Source organism: Equus asinus, chromosome 15 (assembly GCF_041296235.1).
Source record: "Equus asinus isolate D_3611 breed Donkey chromosome 15, EquAss-T2T_v2, whole genome shotgun sequence".
NCBI lineage: Eukaryota > Metazoa > Chordata > Mammalia > Perissodactyla > Equidae > Equus > Equus asinus.
The window spans coordinates 28,789,569-28,814,592 of NC_091804.1; the positions used below are offsets into that span (position 1 = coordinate 28,789,569).

Here is a 25,024-nt window from a genome sequence, read left to right on the forward strand (position 1 = left end):
CCACCCTGGCAACGCGGGCGGAGGCCACCTCGCTGGTGGCTCGGGTACGTCACTTCCGGGATCCGGGTTCACGGGGAACCACTTCCGGGGGAGCGGCGCGGCGGCGCGGGAGGTGAGGGCGGCCGCGCGGGCGGCCGGGCTGGGGCTTCGGGCCGGGGCGGAGCCGCGGAGGCGGCGGGAGCGGGGAGGTGGCCGGTCCCCGGCGGTCCCCGGCGGCGCTGCTCGGCGGGTCTGGGCGTGCTCCGCGCGCGGCACGAGTACCTCCCCGGCGCTCGTCAGGAAGTTGCTTGCGGAGGGGACCTGGCGCCCCGGGGAGGCGGAGGCCGCGCCTGCTGCCGCCCGGCGCCTCCCGGCCGCGACCTGGCCCTTCCTCCCGCGGGTGGAGCCTCGGAGGAGCCGGCGCTCCGGAGTCAGGCGGCCGGGGGTCCAGGCCTGAGCGTGCGCCGTGTTGCCCGGTAACCCCGCGCACCCTCTGGTTGCCGCGCTGGTTCTCAGTTTCCCAGTCTGTAAAATGGGCGCAGAGGCTTGATCTGAGGCCGGAGTGAGATGGTGATGCAAACTCCTAAGTAGGTGCACAGTGCGTGTTGGTTGGATCATTCTCCTTAAGTGAAGCGGGAAGTGAATATATGAAATCTCACACTTCTTAAATGGTGGCGACAAATTCGGACATAATAACTATCCTTTGCAGGACATCTGCACACCAGTTTCAGCCCACTGGCTGCCAGTTGTGCTTCTGTTCTGGGAGATCGGTTGGCCTTCCTTAGGACAAACTCTTAACACAGTTTTGAGCAGCTCTTGGGAATTGGGTATCCAGCCCATTGCTGTAAGACAGTGAGTAACTCCTGACGCTGGTTTTCTGTTCCCTAGTCCGTTTCAGTTGAATTCTCAGAACAGAACTTTAAAATTGCATAATTAGAAGCCAAGAATTCCTTACCAGCATACTTGGAATCTGGATTTTTCAGTCTTAGAGAAGGTATACTTTTTTTTTTGGTGAGGAAGATTGGCCCTGAGCTAACATCTCTTGCCACTGTCCCACTTTTTGCTTGAAGGAGATTGTCCCTGAGCCAGCATCTGTGCCAGTCTTCCTCCATTTTGTATGTGGGCTGCTGCCACAGCATGGCTTGTTGAGTGGTGTGTGGGTCCACACCTGGGGTCAGAACAGGAACCCCAGGGCTACTGAAGCCCAAGTGTGTGAACTTAACCCCTAGGCAACTGAACCAGCCCCTGAAGATGTACTTTCTATTTGTCAAGTCTGGGGAGCTATACATGTCTCAGGAGTTACTTATTTTGAAATGTTGGCTTTTTTAAAATAAACTTTTTACTTTAGAAAAGTTTTAGATTTAAAAATTGTTGCAAAGATACTACAGTGAGTTCCTATATGCCCCACATCCGATTTCCCCTATTATTAACATTGTACGTTAGTATAGTACTTTTTTCATAATTAATGAACTGATAGTGATAAGTTATTAACTAAAGTCCATGCTTTATTCAGATTCGATCCGTTTTTCCCCCAGTGTCCTTTTTCTGTGCTAGGATCCCCCATTACATTTAGTAGTCGTTTCTCTGTGGCCTCCTCTGGTCTGTGATAGTTTCTCAGACTTTCCTTGTTTTAGATAAACTTGACAGTTTTGAGTATTACTGGTCAGATATTTTGTAAAATGACTCTCGGTTGGGACTTGTCTGATGTTTTTCTTGTGGTTAGACTGGAGTTGTGGGTTTTGGGGAGGAGGACCACAGAGGTAAAGTGCCCTTGTCATCACATCACCCCAGAGGTAGGTACATGCTGTGAATGTGAGCTGCCACTGTTGATGTTAGCCTGCATCGCGAGCTTGAGGCAGTCAGGTTTTTGCACTGTAAGGTTACTCCCTTTCCCTCCCTTTTCCAGGCTGTACTCCTGGAAGAAAGTCATTGTGTACAGCCCACACTTGAGGAGCGTGGGGTTATGCTTCATGCTTAAGGGCAGATTATCTACATAAATTACTTGGAGTTCTTCTCCATGGGAAATTTGTCTGTTCACCTCCATTTCTTTATTTACTTATCCATCATTTATATCAGTATGGACTCATGGATATTTATTTTCATACTTTGAGTTATAATCCAGTACTATATTATTATTTATTTATTTATTTAAAGATTTTCTTTTTCCTTTTTCTCCCCGAAGCGCCCCCGGTACATAGTTGTGTATTTTTAGCTGTGGGTCCTTCTAGTTGTGGCATGTGGGACGCCGCCTCAGCGTGGCCTGATGAGCGGTGCCATGTCCGCACCCAGCATCCGAACCAGCAAGGCCCTGGGACGCCAAAGCAGAGTGTGCGAACTTAACCACTCGGCCATGGGGCCGAGCCCACTGCTTTATTTTTAATTGCTCAAATTGTTCCAGCTTTGCCCATCGGGAGCTCTTTCAGTTGGCTCCTGTATCCCTTGACATACCCCAGTCATTGTGTTGTTATGTTTTTTGAGCAGTTTTTTACTTCCTGCTCCAGGCTCATCTTGTACATTTCCTGCCTCAGTCCTAGAATTAACCATTTCTGCAGGCAGCCCTGGCTCCTTTTCCTGGAGGATGGTGTTAGAGCCCAAGATCTGGGTGTTAGTGTGCGCGTTGCGACTGGGATGCCCTTACTTCCAAACTCTCCATGGACAGAGCAGGAGATATATATGTGTGTGCTAAACTGTATATGTACACAGATCTAGAAATATTTCTGTCTGTAGCCACTTGTGTCTATATTAAGCTAAACATGAGTTGGTACTGCTGTCTGCAACTCTCATCCATTCCACATGGGTCATTCTAACCTCCTCCTCTGGCTTGTCTGTAAGCTCCCACTCCAACTGTGACAAACCTAGCTCCCACTATCTACCGTCCATTTATTTAATTGTTCATTCTGGTGTACCCGCATAGTGGTTTCAGAGTTGTTACCCTCTGCCCTGTGGGAAGCAGTTTTATCCACTAGGGTATAGTGCACATGGACAGTTCCTTTTGCCTCTAGTCTTAGACACTCCACTCTTTTCCAAAGTTACGAGGTCAGCACCTGATTTGGCCCTGCTCCTTCAGTGAAGGTGCTTAATATATTTGTGTTACATTTAAATTCAGAATGTCACATTCTGCATTCCATCCTGGGATACCGTCACCTCTTAAATGATTTGTTTAAACATTTGCCTACATTGAAGTTTGCTTTTTATGCTGTAAAGTGCTGTGGGTTTTGACAAGTGCTTACTGTCTTGCATTCACCATTACAGTGTCACACAGAATAATTTCACCTTCAGGGATTATTTTTAACTTCTCTCTTTCAGATCTTACCTCAGCAATCCTGTTGGCCCTCTCTTCAAAATACATCTATAACCTGAGCATTTACCACCCCTTGCTACCACGCTGGTGCAGGCCTGTCTCTCACCGTTACAGCCTCCTGACTGGGCTCCTTCTTTCCACACTTGTCCCCTTGCAGTCTGTTCTCAACACAGCAGCTGGAGGGACCATCTTAAAGTGGTCAGACTATGTCATTTCTTTCCTAAAAACCTACTCACAGGAGAAGCCAAAGTCCTTCCAGTGGCCTCCTAGCCCTACACAGCTTGCCCACTCTCCCGTTCTCCTCGACCACGAAGCTCATTCCTGCCTCAGGACCTTCTCCCTTGCTGTTCCTCCATCCTAGGGCACTCTGACAGATACTTAAGTGACTTGTTCCTTCACTTTCTTCCTGCCTCTGTTGAAATGTCACCTTCTCAGAGAGGTCCTAGCCTGACCACCTCATAGAAAATAGCCCCCTCCTCCTTCCTTTTGATGTTTTCTCGTAATACTCACCCCTGACATTACGTTATATGTGTACCCGGCACACAGTAGTTGCTCAATAATTGTGTCCAGTAAATGAATGTCTCAGACCACTGGTGTCTGGCATTCAGGGATGAGCCCCAAGGGGTCCAGTAATCTCCTGAAATTATTTGCAATGTTTGGTAACAAATGGGTATGTGCTTTTTAATTACATTCTTAGAGATATGAGATTTCCCAAGGGTGTAAAAACCTCTGCTCTTGAGCAAGTCTGGAGCACCAGAGGGCTGGAGACCTTGCAGGAAGGTCCCCAGGCCCTGACTCACTGGAGGCCCGCGGGAGCCCCACGCCTCTCAGCTCCTCATCCTCACCGTGAAATGAGGCAGCTGGTTGAGGCGTTTGCCCTTGCCTTAAAGGTGGGAAACAGAGGCAGAGGCTTCATCATTTACCAAATATTTGAGTCAGACCCTGGAGCAAACTCAGGAGGGACTCAGGGCCCCTGCTGTCCAGGAGCTTACTGGTCAGCAAGTAAGAAAACTTTGGACGCCAGTGTAGTATTTCGCAAACAGTAAGAAATACATTCTGAGTTTTGACCCAGAACATACACATTGGGGTGTAGAAGGATATAAATGAAAAAAAGCTTCTGGACACAACACCGACCCTTACTAGTGATCTTTTCTGTTGTCATTTATTTAATTGTATAAAGTGCTGGCTGATAAGTAAGAATAATAAAGCTAATAAATTTAAGAAGAAAAGGTGCAGGTTGCAGACTCTTTAGCAGTTCCCATGGCTCACAGCCTGCAGTTGGGACACCACTGAGCTAGTGAGGAAGAGCTCGACTCCTCCCGGCCAGTTTGAATCCTGACTGCCACTTCTCAGCCGAGTAATCCCTGGGTAGGGGGATTACACATAGCCTCTCCCAGCCTCGGTTTCCTCATCCTCCTTAGTAATCCCCGCCTCCCACAGTGGTGGTGCTGTGCACATCTGGCAAGTGGTTTGCTCACTGCTACTACTGCGACAGTGGCTGGGGGTTGGGGGGGGGGAGGGGAACAAAGCCTGTCCTGTGGAGTCTGAGGAGTAAGCGCCTCCTAGTTGAGAGCTGAAGGATGAGTAGGACTCTTGTGACTTCTGTTATCAGGAAAAGGAAACCCAGAAATACTGCAGGCAGGCTGGAAGTAAAGCACGGGAGTGCAGAGAAAAGACAGGAGTTCTACGGCATGTGCAGTATTTGTAGAGCATGTTGTTTTCCAGAACTTTTTTATAACCAGCCCCTGTTACACCTGTGCTGCCCAATATGGGAGTCCTCTAGCCACATGTGACTGTCTATATTTAAATTAATTAAAGTTAAATAAAATTAAAAAATTCAGTTCCTCAGTCGCCACATTGAAGGGGTCAATAGCCACATGTGGCTGGTAGCTACCATATTGGAGAGCACAAATATAGAACATTTCCATCACTGCAGAAAGTTCTATTGGACAGTGCTTCATTAGGCTCTATAAAAGTCTCGTGAAGGAAGTAGAAAGGGCATGGAGTTTTCTTTTAAATTGTATTCATTGTTTCAATAATATTCCAAAAAATTAAAACTTAACACCGCTTCGCTTTCACAGCAGCTCTTTCCATTTTCCTGTGGCCTCTTTTGATCTTTAGTCAGTGAAATCCCAGTTTATGTGTGTCTGCAGTCACAGTCTTTAAATACTTGTTTTCATGGTTCAATTAATATTGTTTGGTGAAGACTTTTGCTGACCTGATACGCGTTTGCCTTTGTCATTTTAGTGAAGGGGGAGCCTGCCAGGGTGCACTGTCGTTGGTTGCCTGCTTCTTTACTCTTGGACACTTTAGTTGCTTCCTGTTTTTCAGGATTATGAATAGCACTGCCATGAACTTTTTTGTATCTGAAGCTTTTTTCTTCTTTTGAATTGTTTCCTTCCTGTAAATTCTAGGAAGTAAGTTATTCATTCGAAGGATATAATCACTTTTATGGCTCTTGTTATATATTGCCTAATTGCCATTTTTTTAAAAAGCCTAAATGCATGAAAGCTTTGTACAGATACTGTTGTTTGGCTCTTGAGAACATCAGATCTCCAGGAGGTCAAGAGGTCGGCCCAAAGGGTAGCTCCTTGCTCATAGAGTCAGGGTTTGCGCTCCAATTCCTGACGCCTGGCCCCATCTTCCTGTTGTACTATGAATGTTCATAACAATGTTGCTGTTAGTAACACTAATAAATGTAAGTGTTGATAAGCCCAGTAGGCTTGTTACAGCCTTAGGCATAAAGCTTGGGGCCAAGGGCGTTTTTTAAAATGTGCATTTATGAGGTGCAACTGTGAAGAAATGAAAGCTTTCTTACGCCGTGGTGACACGGTGGTGTCCTGTCGCGGCTGTCTGTTTCCTCCCGTGAAGCGGTTCGTGAAGCTGTTGTTGCAGCCGCCTTGGAATTCACTTCAGGGCCGGTTTACGAGCCACCCCAAACAGTCTGCCTGGTGGCTGAGCAGTATACCTTGTGTTTGACCAAAAATGGTATTCCTGAGCTGGAGGCCCCACCTGATTCACCACGCTTGAATCCAGATGATGTTGGGCTCTTTCCAGAAGTCAGATCCTTCTTGGGAGGAGGAAGATCTGCCAGCTCTGTGGATTTTTAAAAAATGGGCCTCAGGCTTTGAAGGCCATTCCCAAAGAAGACAGATGTGACATGACAAGTGGCCACCCTGCTGGCACAGGCACGTGATCTTCCTCCAGGACCAGGCTGAAAGGGAGACGTCTGCGTTTGCATCAGTCCCACTCTGTTCACCCAGAGGGGCGTTTTTCTTATCCTTCAGTCACTCCTCCTCCATGTTGGAAAAATGTCGCAAAGCCAGAGGCACAGAGCCAAAGTGGAGGAAGGTCTCGGGCCGTCCCTTCAGCCCAGGCTACAGGGGTACAATACGGGTCATGTGTGTAATTTTAAATTTTCCAGTAGTCACATTTTAAAAGGAAAAGGAAAGCGATAAAGTCATGTTTTTTATTTTGGTGAAATATAATACATAACATAAAATTTACCATTTTAATTATTTTTAAGTCTGTAAAGTCAGTGACATTCAGTGTTGTATAACCATCCCCACTATCTGTTTCCAGAACTTTTTCATTACCCCAGATTGAAACTCTGTACCCATTAAACAATAGCTCTCCATTCCCCCTCCCCCAGCCCCTGGTAACCTGTATTCTAGTTTTTTCTTTATGAATTTGCCTATTCTGCGTACCTCATATAAGTGGGATCATACAATATTGCCCTTTTGTATCTGGCTCACTTCACTTAGCATGTTTTCAAGGTTCTTCCATGTTGTAGCATGTGTCAGACTTTGTTCCTTTTAATAGCTGAATAATATTCCTTTGTGTGTATATGCCACATTTTGTTATCCGTTCGTCTCCTGACTCTTGGTTGTTTCCATCTTCTGCTGTTTTGAGTAGCGCAGCTGTGTACGTTGGTGTACGGGTATCTGAGTGCCTGCTTTCAGTTCTTTTGGGTGTGTACCTAGGAGTAGAATTGCTGGATCGTGTGGTAATTCTATGTTTAACTTTTTGAGAAACCACCAAATTGTTTTCCAGTTTGTCTTTTCATTCTTTCGGTAGTGTCCTTTGATGCGCAAACGTTTTTAATTCTGAGAAAGTCCAGTTTACTTTTTCTTTTATCGCCTGTTCTTTTGGCGTCACATCCAAGAAATCTTTGCCGAATCCGATGTCATAAAGATTTTCTTCTATGAGTTTTATAGTTTTGGCTCTTGAGTTTAGATCTTTGATTCGTTTTTTAGTTAATTTTTGTATATGCTCTAAGGTAAGGGTCCAGCTTCATTATTTGCTTGTGGATATCCAGTTTTTCCAGCACCATTTGTTGAAAAGACTGTCCTTCCCCATCGAATAATCTTGGCACCATTATTTGAAAATCAATTGACTATATATATGTGAGAGTTTATCTCTGGGCTCTCCAGTCCATTGGTCTCTATCCTTATGCCAGTGTCACACTATTTTGATTACTATAGCTTTGTAGGAAGTTTTGAAATCAGAAAGTGAATCCTCCAACTTTGTTCTTCTTTAAGGTCAGGTGAAATGAATAATATAATTTATGTAACTCACTGTATCATTTCAGCATGTAATCAGTATAAAAACATTAATGAGATATTTTACATTCTTATGTTCATACTGTCTTCTAAATTGAGTGTGTATTTAACTTAACAGCCATGTTAGTTTGGACTAGCTGTATTTCAACTCTCACTAAACACGTGTGGCTTGTGGCCACCATGTTGGCAGCTTAGGTTTAGCAGAAAATTGCATTATGGCACAGATCTCTGAAAACACAAAGGGTTTTGGAGTCAGATAGGCCTGGTTCCAAAGTAAGTTTGCCCCTTTCTCATTGGGGTGGGCAGAAGGAAGCCATTTGTGGGTGTTGTGGTAGAGGGGGAGCAGTTCAGTCATCCTAGAGTGGGAGGGCATGCTGGAGAGGTGACACTTGAGCTCAGCCTTGGAGGTGGAGTGGGAGCTTTGCGAAGCAGTCAAAGTGGGAAAGGGCATTCTTGGCAGAGTACACAGCTTGGGTAGAGGCCAAGAATTTTGAAAGCCTAGTGCTCTTGGAGAACTACAGGCACTTCTTTTATCTCAACCAGGGTATTAGGAGTGGGGGGTTCTGTTGCAAGGAGAGGCTAGAGGTGGGCTGAGGCCGGACCTTCCACCACTGGCCACCACTGCCCCCGTCGTCCGTGTCCCCAGCATCTCTAATCTGGGTAATTGGCAGTCGCCTCCTGACTGGTCTCCCTGTGTTCACTCTGCTCCCCGCCCCCCAACACACACACTTAAAATGTGACTCAGATAATGTTACTTCTCTGCTCAGAGCCCTTCTGTGGCTTCACATTTTACTCAATCAAATTGGAAGTGTCTAGGTCCTGCAAGGTCTGCCCCCACGCCTCTGATCTTATCTCTTTCCTCTCTCCCTCCTCAGCACTCCTCTTTGGCCATTTTGGACTCATTTCCCAGCCCCAGGGCCTCTGCACTGCCTTTCTCTCTGGCTCGAGTATGCTTCTCTGAGATGTCCCAATGGCTCACTCTCACACTTCATATCTCTGCCACTTTGTTCCTGTCTCTTCTTCAGAGAGGCCCTCCCTCTCACACTATACAAAATAAAATGATGCCCTTCTTAAGTTTTTTCAAAACAGTTAACATTAGCTGTCATAACACATCTGGGTGTGTCCTTTGTTGGTCCCTGTCCTAAGATGTAGGCCCCAAGAAAGCAGGGTTATATCTGTTTTGCTCACTTTTCAGTGCTTGGTGTTCAATAAGTATTGTTGAGTGAATGACTGGATGAACAAATAAACAAAACCTGAAACATAGCAGGCCTTCAGTAAGTGTATGTTGATTTGAGATTTTTGTTGAAGTTTTTGCATTTACTTACTTATTTTCTGTAACTTTTATATTTGGAAAAATTTGAAACATACGGAAAAGTTGAAAGAATCGTCCAATGACTATCCATATAGCCTCCACTTAGATTCAAGAATTGTTGGCATTTCACCACGATTGCTTTATATGTTCTTGTGTGTATGTGTGTGTGCGTGTGTGTGTGTGTGCGCACAAGCAGAACCATTTAAAAGTCAGTTGTAGAGACATGACACTTACCCTTTGCATTTAGAAATCGGCTCTGGAGAGTGGTGAGTCAGAGGAGACCTCAGGCAGCAGGCAGCTGGGGCCATGGCCTCCGACCTGGACTTCTCACCTCCCGAGGTGCCCGAGCCCACTTTCTTGGAGAACCTGCTACGGTATGGACTCTTCCTGGGGGCCATCTTCCAGCTCATCTGTGTGCTGGCCATCATCGTACCCCTTCCCAAGTCCCATGAGGCGGTGAGTCCTTCCCTGTGAGCCTCAGCTCCTCAGGCTCGGTTCTAGGTACTAAAAATAGTTACCACAGCCATGAACAGCCATGACGATCCGCAGGGACTATGCTGGGCTTTACTGATAGAGCATGTCCCCAAATTCCCTCCTGGTGGTATTGAGCCACGTGATCAATACTTAGTTTACATATGCATTAAGCATGTTTTTATTTAGTGCCTACTGCTTGTCGGACTCTGCTGAAGGATGTGGTGTCTGCCCTCAGGAGCTTCTCGTCCTTAGGGGAAGGGCAGATAGGAAACTAATCCTCACACGTTTCTGTGAGGAGAACAGGGCACTCAGAGGTGTGTAACGAGAGGGAGGACTTGGTCTTACTCTGGGGCAGGGGCCAGGCTCTTCCCCCTCTCCCAGGGAGAGGGAACTTCATGTGCAAGGACCCAAAGAATAGGTACAGGCTAGTTCAAGGAACTGAATGAAGGTGACTGTGGCCAGAGCCGAGAGGACACAATGACAGGAGCAGCCAGAGGGGTGGGCAGGGCCCAGAGGGTTTTAAGGAAGAGAGTGACATGATCAAATTGGCCTTTTTATTGTTTGACTCTTACTCTATTGCTATACACCCTCCCTCCACCACCACCACCCCCTTTTCTCATGACACTGATTTTTTGGAGAAAGCAGGTCATTGTCATGTACGATATCCATTTCCAGGATTTGGCTGATTGCGTCTCTGTGGTGTCATTTAACATATTTCTCTGTTCCCCATATTTCCTATCAACAGGAAGTTTGATCTGGAGGCTTGATTCAATTGCCATCAGGTTGTTTGGGGGAACACCTTGTAGCTGGTGCTGTGTACTTCCTGTTGTGTGTCATCAACAGGTGCGTGGTGTCTGGTTGTCACACATTCAGAGATTCTAGGATTGATCGGTGGGTTCAGGTGGTTAGCTGATCCCTCTCTTATAAAATCCCTATCGATCTTTCACTAAAATGGTTTGAGCCTCCACTGGTGATCATTTCTTAGATTCATTATGTTCTTCAGCATTTATTAGCTGGAATTCTTCACTAAAGACCTTTTCCTTATCACCTGTATGGTTACTCTGAAGAATGATCTTCATACGGAAAAGGCAAGATAAATGCTTGTGGTTCTTTCCCTTTATTTATTAATTTTCAGTGAGTTTGAGCTCTAGCAACCTCCAATCTTGACCAATGAAGCTTTGATTTTCATATCATTGTGGACATATGTTTTTATATATTTGATATGTTTTAATTAATTTTAGCTTTTTTTAATGCTCAAATGGTCTCACTGGGAGCCCCATCAAATTGTGTGACATATTGTCTACGAGGGAAGCCCACTAGAGTGACTCGTTGCCTAGGATTTTTTTTTTTTTTAATGGAAGATTAGCTGTGAGCTAATTACTGCCAATCCTCCTCTTTTTGCTGAGGAAGGTTGGCCCTGAGCTAACATCCATGCCCATTTTCCTCTACTTTATATGTGGGACGCCTACCACAGCATGGCATGCCAAGCGGTGCCATGTCCACACCCGGGATCCGAACTGGCCAACCCAGGGCCGCCGAGAAGCACAATGTGCGAACTTAACCGCTGCACCACTGGGCCGGCCCTGCCTAGGGTTTTTATTGGGGACAGGTCACATAAGCACTCTGCCTAGCCTAGACCAAAATTCCAGACTTCCAAAAGGAAAGCAGGTTATTCGGCATAAAACATACTGTTTCCACAAACAGTTTCGGCACAGTGAGCCACTCTTATCTGTTCTAGGAATTCTGGGAACCAGCCAACCCAATTTTCCAGATGCCAGCTAAGGGCCGAGCTTGCAAGCTGGCTTTTCTAAGGATAGCAGGTTTTTTAATATTTTATTTTTAATATTCTGCACACCTACAATATACTTACTATGGTTTTAGAATAACTTACATTGTTTTTCACTACTAACAATAAGACTCAGAATGAAATTTAATATTTCTTTGTTGTTCTTTTTTGGCCTACAGATATGTCCCAGTAGGGACATATGGTCAGAGGACTGTGTCTAGGAATTCTTTCCTTCATATAGGTATCCTCCCACCATGACAGACAGTTAAGTTAACTTGCTGATTTGTTTTTAATTTTTAGGAATTTTTTTTCCTTTTTGATTTAATTTAAAAATTATGTAAAACATTTATAGACATTTCCCAAAGTCAAAACTATGTAAAAAGATGCAATCACAGAAGTTTCCTTTAATCTCAGTATCTTCCACCCTTTTCCCTTCCTCCCTCCATGGGCAACCATTTTTGTTATTTTGATTTATCCTTCCTTTGTTTCTTTTTGAAAACATGCGCAAATGCATGTGTGTGTGTGATATATGTATTTATTACATTCCTCATTTGATACACAAAAGATAGCATACTAGTAAACACAGTTTCACATCTTTCTTTTTCAGTTAACAGTATACAGTATATTCTGGAGATCCATGTATCTTGGAAATGACTATGCCCCAGACGTCCTGGTTGTGTAGCTGGGAGGTTGATGGAATTTACTGATGCCACGAAGAACCTTGGTGAAGGAGCAGGCTTGGGGTGGGGGTAGGGAAAGGAGCGTACTAAGTTCAGTTTTCAACAGGTACCTTTAAGATGTCCACGTGGTTCTGTCAAGTAAGTGGTGGGATCTACAGGTCTGTCTCAGGAGGAGGGTCTGGGCTGAGCGTTGATCAATATTTGGGTAATTGAAGGCGTGGGAGAGGATGAGCTCTCCTAAGGAGAGAATATGGAGACGAGAAAAGGGCCTGGACCGGGGACCAGGCAGGGAGGATCAGCCGGGAGGGCGGGGAAAACTTTGGGGAACATGGACAGGTTCGTGGCCTCTGGATTGTTCTGTCTATCTCCATTTCTTGTTCTGGCATTTTGAGAAGGAGGTCACGATTGGAGTTTTTCCACCCACAATTGTATCACACTCTAAAAACGTAATCCCTGTGCTCTGGGGCTCTGTCCTCAGACATGGCATGCTATTGGGTATTATAAATAACAAACATTTGTATTGTCGTTGGCCACTGATGAAGCCTGCTCAGAGTCCCGAGGGAGAGAGGCGATGAATGTTCCTGTGCTGTAGGCAGAGATGTAGAGTCAGAGGTGTGTAACCTTGCCGAGCGCTGCTGCGCGCCTCCTGTTGGGTCTCACCCCTTCAAGGCTGGCCACAGAGGCCTGGTTAGTTTAGCATGCTTTCAGCGGAGGGGTGCGCTGTGCTGATCTCTTTGAGGTTTTTAGTGGCTCAGTGGGTTGAGGTCTTCTGAGGCAGAGAGTTGGCAAAGGGTCCTCAGTCTGCCTTCATTCATCCCTCCTCTCTCACTGTGGCTACCGTTTAGATGTTAATTTGGGACAAAAACCTCATCTTTTAAAATATAAATGTAGTACGTAACATCTCATTTTAATTTATCTTGTAGTTTAGGGGAATAAGGCTCACTCAAGTGAAGTTCATAACTGAACCTTACTGTTTGAGCTTTTTGTTTTTAGTTTTTCAATGAATCAGTAGCAAAAAATAAATACAGTACCATTAATTTAACTTTTTATTGGTGCCTCACGCCAGCAAACGGCCCCCAATTATGCAGGGATTCAGGGATTCTGCTGCTCGCTTTCCTCTGGGTGGCCCATGAGGCAGCCTTTTCTTACCCCCACACTCCTCAGTAGACGGAAAGGACACACAGTATTCTGTGCATAAACAGTCTTCCAGAGAGGGGTGAGTGTTAGGGCTGTGCTTCGAGGTTGTGCCCAGCAGCTAGATGGGATTTGGAATTGAATGGGGAGGGGAAGAGAAGGGGGTTTAACTTGGGGCTCGGCTCTTAGGGAGGAAGGGAGCTGGTGGGAATGGGGACAGCCTGTGGGGACTGCAGGCAGCCCAAGGGCAGGAGGGAGGTACCTGGAAGTGGCGGCAGGAGGTGGGGGGACCCAGAGAACAATAGCTCTCTTTGCTGTTTTGCTTAGGGCAAAATCATCCCTCTCTCTTGGCCTATAGAAACAAGGTTTATTAGTGGCTTTTTGGGTCAGAAGATAATATTTTTGGCTCCAGATGATGGGAAAGCCTTTGAAAGGCAAAAGAATGTCTTTCCTGTTGTTAGAGTAAGCCGATTTTTTGCAACTAGTTTATGGCTTCAGTACTTCAATACTTAGCAGATTATTTGAAAGCTCTTTTGGGGGCAATCAGGGAAGAAAAAAGGAACACATACAAATGCTTCCCACCCCACCCCCTTCCTTTTCATAGTAGGAGCAAGAACCAATTCGTAAAATCAAAACCAAAGCCCCGAGAATCCTAAACCAAATGAGACCGTTTTCTCATTGATAGCTCATTAAACTAAGACCTGAGAAAACAAACATTTGTTTGAGCCTGATCAAGGCCTGGGCCACACTTAATCCAAGCGTTTTCTTGTAGGCTGGAGTCTAAAATTTAAGAAGATAGATCCTTACACCATTTCTGTCTAGTCCAGGATGCAGATACATTTCATCTCTGGCCAAGTCTGATTGATTGTATGGTGGCCATGGTGAACAGGATTCTGGGCTGCTGCTAGGCTCCAGAGTAAAGAAATTGATTAGTGATGTCTGCTATGAGCAAGGAGCTAGGAGGTGGTGGTAGCCCAAATTGCCCATCCTTGGGCTGGTCCAAGTTTCTTCATCTGGCTGCATCCACCTGGAGAATTTTCAAAGGCCTGGGCTGCACCCATGGAGACTCTGATTCAGTTGTTCTCTGAAGCCTTCGATCAGTATTTTCTTCAAGTGCCCGGGTGATTCTGTTATGCAGCCACTGGTCTAGTCCTTAGACCATTTCCCCGAAGCACAAACCAATTTTGGGAGGACAGGAGATACTCAGTTCTACATGTCGTAAGTTTGGAATAATAGCAAGACTTCCAGGTGGGAGAGGGAGAGCCAGTGAGAAGTGGGGCATAGAGACCTTGGAATTATTTTACCCTCATAGCATAGTTTCTTGAAACCCTAAGAATGAGTTGCAGAACTTTTCAAGGGAAATTAAGATTCAGGAAAGGCCTGAACTTGAGACATGCTTAACCTGCTTGAAGTAGCTTCTGTGCAATGTAGATCTATGGAAAAGATGCAGGTGCTGTCCCAGAACAGGGATGTAGCTGGGCCCCTGGAAGGGGTGAGACCCCCATCACTTGCCATCTGCCTCCCCTCTGCCTCCCCTGCTGTCTCCTTTCACTTCTCTTACTGAGGCCCTGCTTCCTCTGCTCACTGTCTCTGTGGTAAGATGAAACATGGCCACTAACAGTTCCTAAAGTTTATATCTTTCAGCTGCAGTGTCCAGAGACTGCCTTCCTGCTTGGTCTCAGTTCCAAAATCCCCAGGGAAGGAACTGTAGTTGACCCAGCTTGGGACCGCCATGGCCAGTGTGGGGGTGGGGAGAGTTCTGTGGGTTGACTTCTAGGGGTAGCGGGGAACATCTGTTCCCGAAGGAGTATGAGTGCTGTGCAGACAAAGCTGAGGTCTCCATTCCTCTCGCTCTCTCAGGAGACGGGGCAGAGGACCAGGAGACTGTGGTCTCCCTGAAAACCACCGAGTAGTTCAAGGAGCGCACATGTGAAACCCAGTCCTCACCGAGACAGGGCCGTGAGGGCAACTGAGCGACTGAAGAAAAGCTGCTCAGTTTGACGCTGACGCCGTGTTCAGGCTGCTCGCCTGCAGTTTGGTTTCAGTAGAACTAAGTTCTTAATAGGGAGTTCCTGGATCCCTAGGGGGTCCCTCGATAGGCTCCAGAAGTCCCTGAAATTGTGTACAAAAATGTGATGTGTTTATGCTCAGGCACATTTTCTGGAAAGATAGTCTATAGTTTTTCTCAAAGTGGAGTGCAATAGTTTAATGAGGTGGGAGCCAAATTCCAGGAGTTCAGGGAATGGGTAACAAGGAAGTAAAGGTGGGGAGCCCCTCTCCCCCTTCCCAAGTCTGCCTGAGCTGACTCCCAGGCCTCTCTGGGGTCAGTGTCTACACAGAGTGTTGATCCAGTCCACCCTCAGCAAGTGGGTGTTGACTTTTAGTTCAGCGACTCACGGAGCAGATAGTGACAGTTCCTCTGGGGATTAATCATCAACTCTCCCGTAGTTGGAATGCCGACTGTTCTGATCTCCTCATGTGCTATGTCACATCTCCCCAGCCAGCCGCCAGCCCCTAGGCAGGTATCTTCACTTCCATTGCCCTGTCATTGTGGATTGCCACCATCTCTTCTTGTATTAATGGGGACTCTTTCTGTTGAAAGTTCAGAAACTCAGCTCCACCAGTTTCCCCAGAAAGAAACTGTGTTGGTTCTTAGAACTGGGAATTTCAAGGCAGAGCTGGGTTCAGAGGCTGGGTTCAGGGCTCTGTCTGTCTCTTTCCTTCCTGGCTTTCCTGTGACCCTTTTTTTTTTTTTAAAGATTTTATTTTTTTTCCTTTTTCTCCCCAAAGCCCCCCGGTACATAGTTGTGTATTCTTTGTTGTGGGTCCTTCTAGTTGTGGCATGTGGGACGCTGCCTCAGCGTGGTTTGATGAGCAGTGCCATGTCCACGCCCAGGATTCGAACCAACGAAACACTGGGCCTCCTGCAGCAGAGTGCGCAAACTTAACCACTCGGCCATGGGGCCAACACCTCCTGTGACTCTTGACTTCATTCTTAGGCCCTTGCCATGTGTCAGGAAGATGGCTGCAGCAGACCCTGTCTGCATCCTTACCGCTCATGATTTATAAGCAAGAGAAGCCATTTCTGCCTGTGCTCACTTTCACACTCATGGAAGGCCTCTGCTTGGCCACATCCTCATACCTTGCCCCAAAGATGGGAATGGCTGAAGGGCACCATTTCTGCCAGGCCACATTTAACTGGCCTCTCCTGTGACCACAGTGACTGAAAGTCTCCCCAGAACCAAATGGAAAGGGGGTACTGGGCGGACGAAGATAGCTGATGCCCGGCATTGTGATCCAGTGGAGAACTCGCCAGAACTGGTGGCAAGAGTGCGGGCTTTCAGTGTGATGCCACGTAGACTTCACCACTGTCAGCCAGAAAGCCCTACAGTGTTTGGAGCCCTGACGAGGAGGGAGCCTTCCTGGGGACCCCTGGCCGGTGGCCTGGAAGTTCAAGACCCTGTTGGAAAATTTTCCATGAGGGTCTTGATTTTAAACTCGGCCTCACTTGCCAGTGAAGGCTCCCATAGTAAATAATTGACTCGGGCAAGTGTATACCCGTTCTCATCACTTCGGGAGACAGGCTGCAGCACCAACTTTGCGGTTCTGTGCTGTATTTTTTAGACCTGGGGGGAGTTTGCAGTTGAATTGGGCAGCAGGGTCTTTTTTGCTTAACGAGCCGCCTCTGAGAGATGGCTGTGTGGTGGGCAGGGGGAAGGTATGAACAGCGTCTCGACAGACGGCTGGACACACAAGGACCCAGGACCAGCCAGTGGGAAGGACCTGCAGTCGGGCTGAATTGTGCCTGGAATGAACTCTGGGGCTGTTTTTTTTTTTTTAAAGATTTTATTTTTTTCCTTTTTCTCCTCAAAGCCCCCTGGTACATAGTTGTATATTCTTAGTTGTGGGTCCTTCTAGTTGTGGCATGTGGGATGCTGCCTCAGCGTGGCTGGATGAGCGGTGCCATGTCTGCGCCCAGGATTCGAGCCAACGAAACAATGGGCCGCTTCCAGCGGAGCGCACGAACTTAACCGCTTGGCCACAGGGCCAGCCCCTCTGGGGCTGTTCTAATCACAGTTCTCCTCGCCTGCCAGGCGAGTCCTGGACTCGGTGTCTCTCTTCGCCTTGTTGAGCCCACATGGCTGGCCTTCCTGCTCCCTCTTTCAGGTGGTCCTATCCTCTGCTCGAGGCCGGTGTTGCTTCCATCGCTGCAAGGTCTTCTCAGCCCCGACTCTGCCCAGGGCCTCAGGCAAGAGTGCACAGCAGGGCGAGCAGGAGCTTCAGCACTAGGTGCGCCTGGTCTGAGGGCCAGCCGCCCTAATCTCCCTGAGCCCGTGTCCTGAGCTGTAAGGAGGGCGTTCATGCCCGACCCACGGAGCTCCTGAGGATCAGGTGAGGCGAGGTGCGTGAGGCCACGTGAGCTCAGTGCAGTGGTTTTCTTTCCCTGGACCATTTCAGGGGAAAGAACGGTTTCAGTCTGTGTTGAATGACATGTTGTCCTGATTTATCGGACCGAATCCACACTGCACTGTGCAGTGGAAATTGTAAAATTCTCTGTGCTTTCCCTGCTGAAAGGGATTGGGTGCATTGTGGCACAGATTCGATTGTTTGAATCTGGTGAACAGCAGCAGTTTGCTGGCCTCATGCGGCTGTGGAGCTGCTTCCTTATTGATGAGGCCTGTGTCTGCAGAGGATGCCTCCGCAGACCCAGGAACCACCTGGCGGGGAGGTTTTCTTTTTCTCCCAACGGTGTGATTGCTGAGGAAACTTAAAACCTGCTTCTGAGAAGGAGAGGTCTTCCCAGATTTAGAGATGGGGCTGTAGTGTTTGGAGTCTGCCGTCTGCCTGGCTTGTACTGGCAACATGCATTTGAGGAGAAATTAAAAGTCAGCCATTCATTCAGAGTTATTCTTTTTTCTCTGTGTGTGTGAGGAAGATTGGCCCTGAGCTAACATCTGTTGCCAGTCTTCCTTTTTTCGCTTGAGGAAGATTGGCGCTGAGCTAACGTCTGTTGCCAGTCTTCCTCTATTTTATGTGGGATGCTACCACAGTGTGACTTGATGAGCAGTGCTAGGTCTTTGCCCGGGATCCGAACCTGTGAACCCTAGGCCACCAAAACAGAGTACGAATTTAACCACGACACCACCGAGCCAGCCCTCATTCAGAGTTATTCTTGTCAGCTGGGAATTTGGAGCTACAGCTCTGTGTGGCTAGGACTCCAGCATCTGAATCATCTGAAGCTGCCTTTTGCTTCCTGGCAGCTTAGGGGGAAGGCGGCTGTGCCCATTGGGCCAGTCACCGAGTCTCAGTGAGCCTCAGTTTCCTCGCCTATAAAATGGGGCTCACTGTGTCTGGCTCATCAGGGTGATGGGAGGCTTAGTGAACTGATGTTTATGAAGCACCCACATAGCGCACAGCACTAAGTATGTATTCTCTTCATTGCCCCGTGGTGCCCAGCACAGAACCTGCAGACACTGGGTGCAGATAGAGAGGTGTTAAATGCTGAGCACCTGTGCAGAGCGTGAAAGGGAATGAGGATCTGGGTGATAGCAGCTGGCCAGTAGCCCAGAGTGACAGAGAGTGGGCTGCATGAGGGGGCACGCCAGGAGAGGGCCAAGGCTGGGGTGGAATGGCCCAGGAGGCCGCACGGGACTCTTGGAATTTGTCTTATACAGCAAGGGAACCAGCAACATGTTTAAGGCAGAAAACAGACATGGTCAAGGCTGTTGTTTCAGGAGAACAGACTGAAGACAATGTAGCCAATGGTGATGAAACCGTGTGGGAGGCTGGGACAATGAGAGGGGTAGGCAGGAGACAGTGGGGTCTGAACCAGCACAGGAGTGTGTGTCCAGAGGGAACCCGGTGGAGTCGAGAGCCCTTTGAAAAGTAGAATGGACAGGCCCTGGGGACCGATTGGATGAGGGGGCATGAGGGAATGGCAGGAACTCAGAAATGACTTGGGGTTTCTAGCTTGGGTAACTGGGTGGGTGACGATGCCAGAAACTGAGATGAGGAAGAAAGGAGGTCTGGGGTGAGGAGACAGATAATACATTCAGATGACTCGATGACTGTAATATGTACACACACCCACAGAGAGCCGCTTTCGACTGTAAAAAATAAAGCGTGAGTCGAGGAGCACTAACCCACTTTCCTGACTCCTGTAGGAACTGTAGTCACAAACGGGGTTCTGAATGACCCCTCGGCGGATCTAGAACAAGCTGTTCTTGTCGTTCTGTCGTCGCCTGTGGTTCCAGGGGCTGCTGACTAGAGAGAAAGTAGATGTCACAGTTAACTTGGATTCTTGGTTTCCTTTAGCCCTAAGGTCCTAGGAAACGGAGAGATCCCAGATAACCGTTAAGAGCGGAGGTTCCGTTCCTGGCTCTGTTGCTGTTGCTCGCCAGTCGGGCCCTTAGGCAAGTTGCATAACCTCTCTGAGGCTCTTCTTTCATCTAGAAAGTGGGGCTCATTGTGGCACTTTGTGAAGCCAAGATATGTGCAGACCATGTAGCATAGGGCCTGGCATGTTGTAAGTAATATTAGCTGCTGTCATGGCTGTTGTTTTTATTGTTGTTATTATTATTATTATTGTTGGTAGCTATGTCTAGCCGTACTTTATGGTATGTATATTGGGTTTAAAATCTCCCCGTGTCCTTTGTGCCCATGGAAAAAGGGTGGCCTGGTCTTAACTGATGTATTTTCATGCTAATAAATAACAGTGAAGTTCCCATGATTATAGGAGATTTTGCCTGTTCATTCATTCATTCATTCATTCATTCAGCAACAGTTGAAGCTATTCCAAGGAGCTCACAGGCTAGTAGGGGAGACCTACATGAGAACATGTAACTATGGTAGAATAATAGTGGCATTATAAGGTTCCTGGGGACCTGAGGAGTCGGGGTGGAGGAGGGGATATACCCTGCTGGAGGTGAGAAGCAGAGGAGGCTAGACAGTGAGTAGGAGTGTGTTCTTGACTGGGCCAAACCATGAGGAGGGGTTTGCTGGGTAGGCAAGGAAAGCAGGGTGCTCCTCTTATAAAGGGTGACTAGGGGAAGCTCTGGGGCCTGACCCAGTGTGGGGGTGGAAAAAAGCCCAGAGGAGGCTGGAGAGGTGGCCTCCTTAGATGCCATCCTAGGGGTGGGACATGAGGCTATGGGTGCTGGAAAGCCATTGGAAGGTTGAAGGTGGGAGAATTTGCATTTTAGAAAAATGCCTTTGGCAGGTGTATGAGGAATGGCGTAGGGAGCGGAGAGGGCAGTTGGCAGTGGGGGGACTGAAGTGGGGACTTTGATCCTAATGAGAGTGGCTGAGTCAAGAGGTAGAGGATGGGGGCCAGCCCCGTGGCTGAGTGGTTAAGTTCACGCCCTCCGCTTCAGCGGCCCGGGGTTTCGCTGGTTCAGATCCTGGGCGTGGACCTGGCACCACTCATCAAGCCACGCTGAGGCAGTATCCCACATGTTACAACCAGAGGCACTCACAACCGAAATATACAACTGTGTACTGGGGGGCTTTGGGGAGAAGAAGGAAAAAAAAGATTGGCAACAGATGTTAGCTCAGGGCTAATCTTAAGAAAAAAAAAGAGGATGTTGAATCAATAGGACTTGGTGACTGATTGGAGGATGGAGAGGAGGGAGATGGTGGGTGGGGTCAGTGGGACTCTGGTTGCTCTGCCTGTTGGTGGGTAGGCAGGCCTGCTGGAGAAGGGGCCCTGTTTGGTCTGCTTGGTTGAGTTGCATGTGCCTGGGAGGTGCCTGTCCCAGTCATTTGACGGACAGCTGGATCAGGAGAGAGGTCTGGGAGATGCCAGAAAGGATAAGGCATCCGGGAGAGGGTCTATAGAGAGAGGGAAGCCCTGGAGATGGCAGCTGGGTATCACCATCTCTTTGGATTCTGAACCAGCCCCCACTGAAACCGGAGGAGGCAGCCAGCTTTGAGCTCAGGGGGCTCCATCCCTGGAGACCCTGGCAGGCCTCAGCAGGTTTCCCGTGCATGAACCATGTCAGGGCCTGTTTGCCCAGGGCACTCAGTCCTGACTGCTTTCCACTGGCCTCACAGGTACTGCATTGGGGGCAGTTTCCAGCTCCCAGGGTCCCCAAAGGCATTGTGCCCTGTGGGGCTTGCCTTAAACAGTAGCCTTCCCGCTGGGCTCTGCAGCCGGCAGACTGTGCACTTGACACACTGGCTCCTCGGAGGTTTTGTTTTGTTTGTTTTTCTAGTGGGCTAACTTTTTTTTCTTTTTTGCTAAGTTACATAAACAGTATCAGCACAGGGGACAGGCTGGGGGGAGTCCAGAGCAGAGACCTGGCCAGGGTGTGGAGGGCTCATTGTCTTGGGAAGATCACCCATGGGTGCCTGGGACTGCGCTGGGCCTTTATATCTGCTATTGAGGCTGGCGGGCTGGCAGGGTGGAGAGCAGACAGTGCTGGTGATAAGAGGGAGCTGACGGAGCTCTGGACTGGGCCTTAGGTGGGGAGCAGCCCTTCCAACCGCAGTCCTGCCTCTTCTGTCTGACGAGGCTGGAGGCTTGGGCCAGGGGCCGACAGGAGCAGGGAGGGCTAGAGGAAAGCAAGCTGGAAGCTGGGAGTAGGCCAACTAAACATGAAATAGTTTTCGCTTCTAGAAAAAGTGTGCTCCCTCCTAGTATTCTTAGTCTGCTTTTTGTTTTCTCATTTTTAATAAAAGAACACAGAAAGCGAGAAACATTTCCTTACTCTGGTGCTGGGGGTGGCGGGGCTGTGGGGGTCGTGGGCACCTGAATGAAGGGGCAGTCACTGCTCAGCCCATGTCTTCCATGAGGGGATTCGGGGCCAGTGTCACCGGATGTTTAAAGTTTTCAAGAAAAGTTAGGAATCCAGATTGAATGAGAATTCTCCCAATTGGCTCAAATTCTTAAAAATAAACAGTACAGGTCAAATGAAGTCTACCTGTGAGCCGGACGAGGCCCGGGGGCTGTGGTTGGTGTTCTCTGGGCCAGGCAGGCCTTGCTAATGTCCTGCCTGGCCAGGCCCAGTGTGGTTTACCACCTGGGAGGAGGCAGTACTCCATAGGACTGAGTCCACATCTGATTCTTCTCTGACCTGAGCCTTTGTGGCCGGGGCAGGCCGAGTCCCCTCCCCAGAGCCCATTTTCTTTATCAGCACAGTGAAGGCCAGACTAGATCTGCGGTTTTGAAGCTTTTTTAGCAGCAGACCCTTTGTTTAAACCAAATCTTTCAGGGAACAAATCACAATCTACACGACAGATAAAAGTCAGAGCTGCCCCAGTTGTAGGGAGGGTCTGGAGTTCTGCCCTGAGGCTGCCCTCTGCCCTCCCCCACAGGGCACCATTGCCAGGCCCCACGGAACACAGTGTGGTGGCTGCCCACCTGCCGGCTGGCATGCTCCCTGCTCCCAGCCCTGGCATTCTGTGGGTTGAACGAGAGGAGGAGAACAGCAGGGCCAGAAGGAGAGCAAGCCAGGACGCCTGCCCCGCAGCTGCTCCTCACCCAAATTCTCCCTAGTCTCTGCAGGGTGATCAGCCAGCCCCTGGGTGCAGCCGCATTCACTGGGTGCTTTCCATGCGTTTTTGCCTCCTTACATCAGCCCTCCAAGGTGTGCATCACTATTTCCACTTCTCAGGTGGGTAAACTAAGACACAGAAAGGGGAAGTGAGTTGCTTACAAGGTCACTTGGAGGAACTTGGATTCCAGCCAGGCCTGTGAGACTCCAAAGACTGCCTCCTCCCCTCGGGCCTCCTCCCTCATTCTTCACTGAGAACTGCCCTGCTCCCGGGGGCGGTCCTGCAGACGTGTGGATTCTGAGTCCTGGCAATCGTGGTTTCCATCCCTTGTATTTCTGAGGCTTGCTTCAGTGTGCAAAGTCCTGTCAGACATGCTCTCATTTTGCCAGGGTTGGCTTAGTTGGTCTAAGTAGGACTCTTCTTTCTATCACCACACAGGAGGCAGAACCGTTGGAGCCCAGAAGTGCAGAGGTGACGAGGAAGCCCAAGGCTGCTGCTCCCTCCGCCAACAAGAGGCCCAAGAAGGAGGCCAAGAAGAAGCGGTAGACGAGGAGCCTGCAGAGCCGGGCAGGTGGGCGAGGGCCTCGGGCAGCCCTCCTGGGACCTGGCGTCCCGCTCCCTCGCTCCACCCTGGGCTCAGGGTCTGGCTGGGGTGCCCTCTGACCACAGCAATCTGGACAGTCATGACAGTCCCCAGGCCCCATCTGGGCAGACCACCACTTCCTCTTCCTTCTGTTTCTGTGACAGTTTAGAGCCAAGGGGAGCACACACCCTGTGAGCAGAGATGGTCTTAGAAGTCTGTTCAGAAGTCGAGTCAGCTCACAGAGTTACGCTTTCTTACTTAATCGTTGTGTCCAGCCTTTAGTCACCCACCTTGTGGGTTTACACTACATTTTAGAGTCATTATCTAATACTGACAAGCACCGCCCTCTCCCCCGATCTGTGAACTGGGGAGCTCCTGCTAACCAGTCACCTTTGTCTCTGCCTGTGCCGATGGAGCCAGGTCAGGCCTCCCCTGTGTGTTTAGTTCAAGACGCCAGGACCACTGCAGTGTTCGTGGTCTCACTGGTGCAACAGCCAGGTCTGAAAGATGCCCGGCCTCAGAAGAAGACCAGCAGAAGACCCGCACGGGGGTAGCGTCCTGTTCTCCAGCAGATGGACGGGATTTGGCTGAATGAGTGCACGTTTTTGAGCTCAAACTTTCTTTTTTTTTTAATGATTTTATTTTTTCCTTTTTCTCCCCAAATCCCTGCAGTACACAGTTGTATATTTTTAGTTGTGGGTCCTTCTAGTTGTGGCATGTGGGACGCCACCTCAGCATGGCTTGATGAGCAGTGCCATGTCCGTGCCCAGGATCTGAACTGGCGAAACCCTGGGCCGCCGAAGCGGAAGGTGCACACTTGACCACTCGGCCACGAGGCCGGCCCCAGGCCCAAGCTTTCCGAGCCTCTGAAACGGGGGCTTGTCAGTCTCAGACCAACCTGTTTTGAACCCATCCCAGCACATTCAAGATGTGCCTTTTGGCTTTCATCTGTATGCCCTCCCTGCCTCCCCACCCCCATTCTTTCAACCTTCACTGGTGAGAAAAGGTTATTTGGGGAAGCAAATATCAATAAACTACCCTGCATGCTGAACCTCCTGTGTGTTGCCTGCTGCCTAGGGAAAGGGGCAGCCTGGGTCCCTGCCCTGAGGGGAGGAGAGGGCTCGCCCCCAGAAAAGCGGGACAGTGGGGCCAAGGATGGCCAGAGTCGGGGCAGCTCTGGTCAGAGCAGTTCCGCAGCCGAGCCCATTCTGGGACAAGTTTCAGGAAGGGTCCAGCCAACTGCTTCGTGTGGCCCTTCGTCACTGGAAACACTGTGCACGTCCATATGTGTGTTAGAGTTTCCGCTGGGCCAGACCCCACTCATTCCCCAGTTCCTGTTGTCTGAGGAAGATGCTGCTTGTCCTCAGTGGCTTGAGAAGAACCAAGGAGAAGGCCTCACGTGGCGTGGGATGGGTCATACAGGCCCAGTCATGTGCCCAGGATCAGCTGCCAAGGAAAAGCCTCAACGTGCCTCCGATTTGCCTGGCTGGTTTACAGTTTGCCAAACACTTTCCCAAATGTTGTCACAACTGATGAGGAGTGACTTCAAGGATAAGCGTGTATCATTTCCATTTTAGACACGGGAGACTGCAGTCCTGACTACTTGAGAATGCCAGGACTCGGACTTGGGCCCACGTCCATGACCTTTTCCTTGGCATCTAACACACAGTCAGTGAGAGTCAGTAGGCCAAGTGCTGTGAGGGTCCCTTCTGAGCTGC

General features: G+C 48.8%; 1 protein-coding gene across 8 annotated transcripts; it reads left to right on the forward strand.

Annotated features, from left to right (window-relative positions):
- The first annotated feature begins 58 nt into the window (after positions 1–58).
- On the forward strand, positions 59–24,357 carry MANBAL (mannosidase beta like). 8 transcript variants are annotated; one of them, XR_011494635.1, is made up of 4 exons: positions 63–112; positions 9,402–9,610; positions 17,396–17,630; positions 23,162–24,357. XR_011494635.1 is itself a non-coding variant. In XM_070485901.1 (3 exons), exons 2-3 carry the CDS (start codon positions 9,461–9,463, stop codon positions 23,267–23,269), a joined length of 258 nt encoding a protein of 85 aa, XP_070342002.1. In that variant the 5' UTR covers positions 59–112; positions 9,402–9,460; the 3' UTR covers positions 23,270–24,357. The 8 variants fall into 8 exon arrangements, 3 of the variants coding, with proteins under 3 accessions (XP_070342002.1, XP_044604141.1, XP_070342003.1); XR_006513882.2 differs by having other exon boundaries at positions 17,396–17,620; XR_006513880.2 differs by lacking the exon at positions 63–112 and adding an exon at positions 160–566 and having other exon boundaries at positions 17,396–17,620.
- Positions 24,358–25,024: the final 667 nt, after the last annotated feature.